The sequence below is a fragment of the Lates calcarifer genome, linkage group LG19 (assembly GCF_001640805.2).
Source record: "Lates calcarifer isolate ASB-BC8 linkage group LG19, TLL_Latcal_v3, whole genome shotgun sequence".
Taxonomy (NCBI): Eukaryota; Metazoa; Chordata; class Actinopteri; family Centropomidae; genus Lates; species Lates calcarifer.
In genome coordinates this window covers 15931341-15941800 of record NC_066851.1, presented here as the reverse complement: position 1 = coordinate 15941800, position 10460 = coordinate 15931341, and the positions used below count along the sequence as shown (strand labels likewise).

Below are 10460 nucleotides of genomic sequence, written 5' to 3'. Positions count from 1 at the left end.
AGAAGCCCAGTGGCCATCATAGGGCCTGAGGGGCCTGTGCATGCTTTAGTAGGAAACACTAACAATCTTAACTTGTCGTTAGAGAAAATCACCTAACGTCATCCCTAATTTATTTGACACAAAATAGTAAAATATTTTTATAGATAAGCTCTGACTGAATAAAAATGAGTTTCTCCTGAGGCAAACGCCAATTAAATGTAATGTTTAAACGTTGGATTTATGCATTAAAACGAGAGCATTAAAATTCTTTTAAAATGGGATTATATTATCATTTTGATTTTAAACAAAGTCCAGTGGTTCACCCCTGGGACATGATGATGTACAGGGCACCCTCTGCGAAACAATGCACAGCAAACGCCCCCACCCCCCCAGCAGTTCAAAGAAGTCTCTCTCTCCAAACATTATCATATAATTTGGGCCAGCCGTCAGCTTGTAAATAAGTGATGTAGAAGCCTATTGTGTAATGGGGCACAGGTTGGAGACAGGCGTCTTTGCTCTGCCGGCATGAGCCGCTGAAGACAAAGGCAGGAGACAGAGCGTCTAACCTTTGATTCTTCTGAGGACTCAGCCGCCTTGTGTCAGGGCAGGACACATCGGCCACAATCATGCCCCCAATGTGGGGATGTCAGGAACAATAGAATCACTCTCCCACAGTCAACCCACCCCGACTACAATTGGATTAGTGAGTGTCCAACTACCACATGTTAGCCCTAATTGACATAAAAGTGAAATTTGAGAACAATGAGGCCCACTATCGTTGAAATAGCATAGCATTTTTGTAACAGCTTCTGTTACAGAAAATTTAGAAAATGTATGGGTGATAATTTCCACCTGTTTGTCTTTCTTTATTTGGGAAAGACAAAGCGTTAGAAAGATTCCTCTGCTTTTATCTTTCTTTTAGCTAAAAGCTGATCTGAACACATTAAAAGGCCACCAGGGTAAATATCAGGTTTAGAATTTATATCCAAATTCATGTTAAAACCATACTAGAAATTTACTGTCAACTTATTTTTTCAAATCCCCTGTGGTAGATAGTTATCAAGGGACTAATTAAAACCATCATCTTAATATCAATGTGAAGAGGTTAATTGAAGTCAGTGTACATTTTTGATTATTTCAAATGATGAAGTGTTGTGACAAATTCACGCAGTGCTCTAATTTATGCAAATTCACAAAGCGTGCATCTTGTGATCTGCTAGAATGTATTATTGGAAGCAATTCATGTTTTTATTTTTTTTCTCCAAAAATGTATATAATATGAAAGCAATAAATATTACAAGTAAATAAACTTTACTTTTTAGATTGTTTTTACTATTTTCTCAATAAAAAAACTTATACAATCTAATGTACATTATGAAAAGTTGTACAGCTTTTTATGTTTAAAATAAGGACTCAATTTATTTTTAATATGTAGATATAAATATATATATATTTTGTCAAAATATATGATCATATTGTCAAAGAAACAAAAAAAAAGTGAGACAAACATACACCTCAACATAAAAGTTATAAATAAGGGTCCAAGTGAACATTTTTGGGAGTAAAGACCTTCTGATTCGTTTTAGCGTCCATGTTGCTTTTTTCAAGTCGCCAGTCCAAGTCCAAGTTCTAGTTAGCGTGTGTGTTAACGGCAGCCGCAGCCCTCCACTACCATTTCCTGGTAGTTTTTAAGGACCACCTTGTCATGTTCATCTAGGTAGAGCATAGAGATGGCGCTGAGCTCTGTTGGCACGCAGCAGGCCTTGGGAATGTTATTGTTCACAGAGTTCACCAGTGTCTGAACAATGGCATGGTTGGTTGAGTTCAGATGATCTGCCAGAGGGAAGGGGCATTCCCCGTGGCAGTAATAAGCCTGGTAACCAGGGGGTGCCACTATCCAGTCATTCCAGCCTACATCGCTGAAGTCCACATACAGTGCGTGGCGCCGGCAGTTGCGGTTGCGTTTACGGCCCCGTTGCTTGGGGCTCCGCTTGGTCCGGCGGGTCAGCGGGTGACCTTTTCCGTCATGGCCAAAGGTAACCAGGAGGGGGCGTAGCTGCTCCCAGTCCTCGCCAGGCTCCTGGTGCAGCGAGCGGCTGATGCGGACGTGACGGCCCTGGTGGTGCGGCGTCTGGTTGAGGTGCAGAACCTCCACAGCCAGCCCGTAATTTGGGAGGCGCTCGCGAGTCCAGCGCAGCACAGCGGGGCTGACGTCGAAGCTCTCCCAGCGCGACGTGTTGTGCCGCACGAGCCGTGTGTCCAAGAGCTGTGTGATCAGCTGCCCGGGCCGCGGGGGCTTCAGCACCTCGTACACGTTTATCCGGTGAAGCCCCTGCTCTTCTGAGAGGGTATCGGTGATGGCCTCATCAATCTGATGACGGTAGAGCCTAAGTTCGGCCGAGGAGAGCAGCTCGTCCTCTGGGATGCTGCTGAGGTTGAACAGGAAGCGAAGGGGCACGGTCTCTCCACCGTCCAGCTCATGCACCCTCTCCATGTGCTCTGAAAATTAGCAAGACGAGAGATGTGGGATGCTTATTCAGTGTGGGTAATATCAACTAATACGACGCGTAGAAAATAAACTCACAACTTTAATTTAGATGTATATCTTAGAAATTCAGTTTCCATGAAGATACTGTGTCTCTTGTTGATCTGTATCACTGTACTTTTTGCCCTCTGACAGTACCAGCAGATCAGCTTTGAGCTGTGTTAAGACTTTAACACTCTCAACATGCTTTAATTGACACAAAAGACTGTACATGCACACTTTTCAAGCTCTCTAGGGTATTCAAGAATATAAATATACATCGTCCACACTTCCTTATCTATCTGTAAGGATTATCCTGCCCTTCTTTCAATGCCTTCTCTGAGCACTTTGCTGAAACACGCATTACAAGGAGGGTGGTGATTAACGTACCACAGCTACAGTATAAACACAGTGGAGGCTCCCTGTTCCACGCTCAGTCTGCAGATTTCTGGCAAGATCACCATTGTTGGGGAAAGGAATGTTGTGTCTACTATTTTCCTGCTCAGTCCACCCCTGTTATTTCACACCCAGGCCCTAATCTTACCCAGGTGGTTCTCATTATTAAAACCTGCTGTGTTTTTGATTAGCTCTGCAGTTCGTTCACTTAAGACATTTATCATTTTCATCATGAATAATCATTAAGGAGTCAGACAACACAGTAGAATCCCATTTGTCTGAAGCCCATGGGAAAGGAGGTCTTGCGAGGGGAATGCAGGGTTTTCAAATCTTCAACCAAAGCTTATTCAAAATTTGAAATGTACATACATACACCTTCTAGAGTGCTAATTCACAAAGTCATTTAAAATGATTGAAACAACAAAGATATGTCACTTAGCAAATAATGAATGAATATAAGTCACATGGTTTACCTTTCCTGTAAACATGTCTCCACACCTTACTGTCCCTCTGCTGCAGACTGTAATACCTCACCATGTTTTGGACAGATCAGTCAACTGAATCACACTATCGCACAATGGTGCTTCCATGAAAGCAAGCACTCCCACTCAAAAGACCTCAAAGCGTATTATTAACATAGTTTAGCAAAGGAGAAGGAGGGTAAAAGCCTGTAGAGAGCAGTGGAAACCCACACACACAAACACACATATACACACATGCATGCACATACACATTGCATCACAGGCAGAAGTTCCTCCTCCAGCGGCAGTACTCTTTCTTCTTCACTAGCCTTTGGTACGTTGCCGTGTTAGTGTGTGTTGGCGTGTGTTACCACTAGCAGTGTGTTTGACAAGCCCCATTAAGGCTGACTCATCCCTCCTTCCTCACTCCTCCCCCTAAGGGTGGACATGTTCTATAGCCCTAAAGCTCCCCGGTTTTCTCAGTTCACTACACTACAAGGTCACTTGCTAACTCTCACATGTCAGCTCAACAGTCTCTCTGCTGATGTGCAAGACAGTTTTCAAGCATTTACTAAACATGTTTCAAGTCTAGCTTTCCAACCTCAACTTACATTTAACAGGTCAGTCAACCTGGAGTTTCTCTGAGCCTAATTGAAACCTCTGCAGCTGTCGCTAAAACTAAGCAGATCCAAGTCACAATAAACAGAAACCCTTCTAACGTTCCAGTCTTTCTATCGCACCAGCTTCTGAGACTGTTTTTCCATCTCTCCAGAGCTGCAGCGTCTGCTCTCAGCACCCACATTGTTGGCAGTAGGGGCTTTATTTAGAAGGCTGCAGAGTAGCATTAAAGATAATTGCACGTTGAGGAAGGTCCTTCTAAAAGAGCCCTCCATATAAACTGGAGACATGAGAGAGGAGCACACTCCAATTCCAGGCCAAGACCGAGCTTTTTTAAGCCATGTTCTGCTGGGTGGGGTGAGAAGTGCAAGTCAGTAATATGAAGGTATGCTTTCCCTTCAGCTGCTAACCAAACACGCAGAGTTTTGTCAAATGAGGCTCTTGAGAGCTTGTCTAGCAGAATTTTTTTGCCCCTCTTTATGCAGTGTTTGGTGACCACATCCTTAGATTCCTTGGTTATGGCGAGATGGGTGGAGCTGCCTTACAATCATGTTTCAAGGGATGTAGGAAATGTTTTTTATCATGAAAACTTAGCTGTCCTCAACCATGCTAATGAAATATAACACTACCAAAATTATTGGACTGTCTGGCAACAGTGACTTTGATTATGGTGTAATGTTTCTCTGCTGACATGATGCATTTATCATCTCCCTTCCTACTTTTCTTCTTATTTATTTCTACCACATGATGCCATCATCCTCTATTTTTTCCTTACCTTCATGGTGGAAGCCCCTCACAGTGTTGGCCCGGCTGGCTGACCTCTCTGGGTACTCAAAAGCAATGTCATGCCCCCCAGCCTCCTCGGCCTCCCCTGACTGCAGCCGATAGAGGTCCAGCAGGTAGCGGGGCACGGTGGTGGAGCGGCTGGGCCGCGGCCGCCTCTTGAGGCCGAACATGTGCAGCAGCGTGGCCTCGAAGTCCCGCAGCAGTTCATGGCTCTGAGCGGCCGAACGACCCTGTAGGCCCGGTACTTTCTTTTTCCCTTCTTCAGGTATCAGACTAGCATGGTTGCTCTCTCCCAGCAGGACTTGGCATATTAAAATGACCATCAGCATTCGATTACCAGGAATCATGATGTCTCTGGGGGGAGAAGCAGATGGTACAGGGAGATAAAAGATTAGGAGGGAACTGGAAAGAACAGGGGGGAAGAAAACACAAAAAAGAAAGACAAGGAAGGGGGAGAAAGACCTCCATTTTAACTGATAGAAAATATTTGTTTTTGCTTTTTCTTCCATGCCTCTTCACCCATTTCCCTAACTGTTCCCACTGAGGGCAACTCTCCAGTTTTAATAGTTTGGTCTGGCTTGTTTACAGTAAAGCAGTCCCTGATCAGATAGGCCACTTGCAGTTTATCTTTGGCGACATCTTCCAAAGGTAAACAGCTGGTTCAAGAACCCAACTTTTTTGAATGGAATCTGAGGGCCATTCCTTCTTCACTCCCCCCCCCCGTCTCCTCCCTTCTCCACTATGATTAGACAAATAAAAGAGGCAGCCCTGGGGTCAGAGCAAATTCTTAACTCGATAAGGAGCCATGGTCCCTCACAGTCTGCTCCAACAAGCCATGGGGCAAACCCAAGACTATGCACCACATATTTAACTGGGAAAAAAGCTCTTCCTTGTATGAAATACGCTGTCCAACACCCGAAAGCGACTTTCAACTCAAGTCTGGTTGCATGCCACATGAATGACCCGGTGGACAGAGAGGGGAAAGAGAAAAATGTGAGATGCGGCAGATGTGTCACATGGCACAAATTGAAATGGCATGGTCCACTTACTTACCGACAGAAAATAAAGCATGGGAAAACAGTCCATGTTTGTTGGGAGCAGGCAATGGACACGTTTTTCCAGGAAATGTTAGGTGGTGTTGGGCGGCTGCAGGAGAACGTTGGAGTGACCCTGTTCCTGAAAGATACAGATAAAAACACAGGAAAATTATAAACTGAATGCAACTGCAAGCACTTCAGGCTGCTACCTGGTATTTACTTAAAGAGCGGTGGAGGGAATGTGTATATCTGTGTTGGTGTATGTGTGTGTAAGTGGGTAAGAGAGAGACCCGGTGTCTCTTTAAGGCTTATCATTTTGGCTCATGAGCTAAGCTAGCTATTTACTGTAACTGGAATGTAAGGAGGTATGTGCCACAACACAGAGAGCAGATCCCTAATGCCTCACACTCACCTAAGACAGAAAACACACCTCATGAAACAATAACAACTATTTCAGAAATTCAACAAAAACCTTCAATGAGCAAAAAAAAAAAAAAAAAAAAAAAAAAAACATAAGATAACAGCCAGATTCAACAGAAAAAAATGTCTGAAACTACCCTCTCATGTTCACACACAGACCAAAGAGCTGATAACACGGCTTTGATCAGGAGTGGTAAAAATCTATATCCAAAACAAGAGGGCTGCTAGCTCTCAGAAACCGTCTCCAAGTGAACTCACTCAACCTTTATCCCTCCAAACAAACGAGATCAGCTACTTCAGACAAGGAACTAAATAGATCCATCTCAGAAGGGCCTCATCTCTTAGTAACGCTCGCCCACTTGAGGGATCAAACAGGTTGTAGTGACGCTGATGACAGGACTCCTGCTCTTTGACATCACTGTCATCAGTAGGAGAGCCGGACCTTCAGGCCCAGAGTATGCATGTGTGGTGTTTTGCACTTGATGAATCCACACCATCAAGGATATTATTCTTGGTACATGCTCCAGAAGACTAGTGAAAATACCCCCTTAAAAATAAAAATTAGCAAAGATTATTCACAGCTTTAACAGTCGTCTTTTCCTCTGTCAGGTTTAACAAGCACAGCAGTGTGGCTCTAATGATTCAATTCTTTTACACGTCATTTAAATGTGTTAAATGCTGCTGACTCACACTAATAAAATTACTGCATTTTTTTTTTTTTGGACAGAGTGACCACAACAACAACAGCAACCATGGAGCAGACATTTCAACTCCGGAGCAATGCAGGTCTTTGGTCATCAGTTGGAGCCTGTTCTGCTGGAGAGCAACCAAGCATTACTACACGGTGAGGATGCACATTAACATGAACACTGTATGTGTATGTGAGTGTAATATACAGTTTGTGTGTTTGTGTGTGAGCATGTCTGGCCTCATATCTGTGCGATTATCTCGGCCCCTGCATGGCTCACTGTACATGCAATCAAGGATCTTTTTCCCTAACAGCATTAGACTTTGACCTCCGATTGACCCTCCCCCCTTTTCTCGGTCATGACACTAGATCCAGTGTGTGTGAAGAAAGGGCGATGCGCAGTGTGTGTGTGTGTGTGTGTGCGTGCATGCATGAGTGACGGTGGACGGTGGTGCACGCGCAAAATGTGCGTGTGCACGAGTGTGTGCCACCACTTGCATGTTCGTGAGAACTGTGGCAAAGAGAGAGGAGGGTTCAGAACATGATCAGCTCTATTACCCAAGGGGTGGGGGGGATAACGTGTGTGTATGTGTGTGTGTGTGTGTGTGTGTGTGTGTGTGAATGAATGTGTGTGTGAGTGAGTGTGTGAGTGCACATCTCTGACAACAAACGTTCATTGTACAGAGAGGGCCTCTCCCATGATTACAGGGATTCATAGTACTCAAAAACACTGACCATACAGAACATCTTGTAACTGTAACCAGCCACTGACAAAGCTGCAGGCTAAAACAGACAGACACTCAAAGTGGTGCGATGATGATGAAAGAAGATGTAAGGCAGACAGGGAGTGACTTTCAACTCTGGAAAAAGTCACTGCGTTCATGTTTGCTGGCCTGTTTTCACCACTGTCGATTTAAAAAAACAAAAAAAAGCAAAACAAGTTTTTACACCAAACTCTGTTCATTTTTTCAGCGATTTCCCCCCACATTTATCAGCAGCATGGCCTCGCATTCGCTTCTCTTGATCAAGCAGTGAGAGGAAAACAGAATTCCAGGATTATACAACGTTTTAAGAAGCTTCACACTCTGAAGACATTTGAACTGTGCGACAGACAGAGAAACATTTTGCAACCACAAATGCAGACCAGGGAGCAATTAGGCCGGAGCAGTCAACTGCCCTTGGCTTTGCTCGGTCCCCCTTGGCCCCCTCTCTCTCCCCTGACCAGAGATAATGTGATCAGACTATGCACATGGCTCTTCAGATGTGTTTTCTGAGGAATTTGACAGTGATGGTGGGAGGGAAGACGGGGGAAAGGAGGGAGGGCAACAGGTTACCACGGGAACAGCCAAATCTATGGCCTGATTTTATCATTTAAGATGCCAGAAAGCAGTTTACAAACAGGTTTATAGTCATGGGAATAGTGTTTTGCAATCAGCTGCTATATTTCATGCTGGGTATCTTTTTCTGATCAGTGCTAACACAGCTTTAGATTGTATGATACTGATGTATTTATGATGTTAATGGACAAATAATAGCCCATATCTGTAAGGAAAAATCACACAATTTAAACAGTATCCTTTTTAATCAAGGGATTTTAATGGTTTGCTGATAACAAACTGGGTTATGACTAAAGCTTAAAGGAGTTTAAATAATAACTAAGTCTTCACAAGGATTCAGTGTGCCCAACAAAAATCCTCATTTCTGTTGAATGAAATAAAACAGAGACCTGCAGTGACTGTTGTTGTTGAATAGTGGTTTGGGATTTTATTTGCTCCCAGTGAGCAGCTCAACACTAAGAACATTCACAGTCAGTGAGATCACTGAAACCAGGTTAATGGTTTTGTTAAGCTGTCTTATATTCTGAGAGAAAACAGCTCTGATATAAATGACGAGCTGTATGACTTTTTTGATTTCCCAGTAAGAAGAAATTAAAAGGGAGGGAGAAAAAAAATCGCTTTGGCAAAGTCATATGCTCTCAGCTGATTTGCATAGTAACAGTAATATTTAAGTCGGAAACACAAAATATCAGGTAGCATCATCAACAAAAAGTCAACACCTGGGCCAATATTTTCCTGAGCCAGCCAAAGAAACTTATATTCTTCTGCCAGTCGCACGTGATTTAATAAATAAATAATAGAATATATCATTATATAATTACATAATGATTTCGCATTTAAACTTTGGCGAGTGTGTTTCTCAGCACGTTGGCGGAGAAACCTGAGATGAAAAGTAAAGGTGTGTGCCAAGGACGCCATGCGCCCGCAGGCCGCAAAATGTTTTCTCTGCTGCTGCATGACGGGATTAAGTGACACAATTTCACTTCATAATCGTTTGTTAAAAACAGGTGTAAACCTGTGAAACATGTGAGTCCTTGTAGCCTGTTACACTGTGGCTCCGCAATTATAAACCGGATTCAAGTCTGCTGTAACTTTATGCCACTGTAATGTGTTGGCACTGGATGTTTTCTTGTAGACTTTAGACAGAAATGTGCCGATTTAAAACTGGCTCAATGACGCGTGAATTATTGTTTAGATATTTGAGAGGCGAGATTTAATTGGAATTTAAAATATTATCGTATCGTAAATAAACAATGTATTTTTTCCATCCTGGCTAAAAGTCGGAGCTGTGTCATCTCCATCTTTTACATTACGCATACCGGGATGACACGAAGCAGATACAGGTGTTGAATCACGCGAAACCTCTGCCAAACTTGGGGGAAAAAAGGTACAAAACTCCATAATGTAAATAGTTTAATTGTAGTGAGGAAGGAGAAGCGCAGAGAAACTGAAAGCTCTGTTTGGAAATGACCTCACTGTGTTGGTTTGTCACTGCTCAACACTCCGGCACAAAAGGCTTTAACCTGTTACGAGCTCCGCCAGGATTAGAGTGCTACACGTCCCCATAAATACACTCCTCTCTCACTTTATCTCAGATCCTTTGTCCATGTGAGATTATTATGGACTTGTATGCTTCTACATTACTATGGGGAGTGCTGCACAGCTCGCGGTGAAGTCGGTTAAACGCGCACAGACACCAAAAGACCAAAACTAAAAAAAAAAAAAAAAAACCACACACACACAAACTGTCAACGAGGTTCCTCCTGTGTTATTCAACAGGTTCGTTTTTTAACAGATCCGGTTCCGAATCTCTGTTAGTGTGTGAATGTGTCAGAAGATGAGCGCTTACCATCAGTAGAGGTACAGGTATCCTCGAATGAAGTGAATAAGGAAAGGGGAAGGTGTAAGGCAGTCCAGGCGTAAAGCCGAAAAACGCCGAAATGAGCTTTAAAGGAGAAGCTGGGTGCCTTTTTGGCTCATTAATCCTTTAGCGACACCTCTAAAATAAAACAAAAAATAGAAAAACGAGACGAGGAGGAGACTGGTGTCGGAGCGAAGGCCGGCGCTCGGGCTTTGCAAGCGGGGGTTTTTCTATCCGTCTCCAGTACGGTTCGTGAGGGCAGGCGGTGCGCAGGACGGGGAAAAACTTTCCAAATGATCCAGCATCTATGGCCCCTTGCAGTTTTTATCCCTCCCTGCCTCCTCCTTCCCTTC

General features: G+C 43.6%; 1 protein-coding gene across 1 annotated transcript; it reads right to left on the bottom strand.

Annotated features, from left to right (window-relative positions):
• Positions 1-1203: 1203 nt before the first annotated feature.
• On the bottom strand, positions 1204-10244 carry bmp4 (bone morphogenetic protein 4). The gene is made up of 4 exons (XM_018663719.2): positions 10096-10244; positions 5818-5940; positions 4754-5118; positions 1204-2478 (listed from the first exon to the last, which is right to left on the bottom strand). Exons 3-4 carry the CDS (start codon positions 5109-5111, stop codon positions 1625-1627), a joined length of 1212 nt encoding a protein of 403 aa, XP_018519235.1. The 5' UTR covers positions 5112-5118; positions 5818-5940; positions 10096-10244; the 3' UTR covers positions 1204-1624.
• Between the last annotated feature and the right edge of the window lie 216 nt (positions 10245-10460).

Coding starts and splice junctions, on each gene's coding strand:
- bmp4 (XM_018663719.2), bottom strand. CDS start 5,111: ATGATTCCTGGTAATCGAATGCTGATGGTCATTTTAATATGCCAAGTC. Junction 2,479..4,753: donor GAGGGGCTTCCACCATGAAG/GTAAGGAAAAAA, acceptor GCTAATTTTCAG/AGCACATGGAGAGGGTGCAT.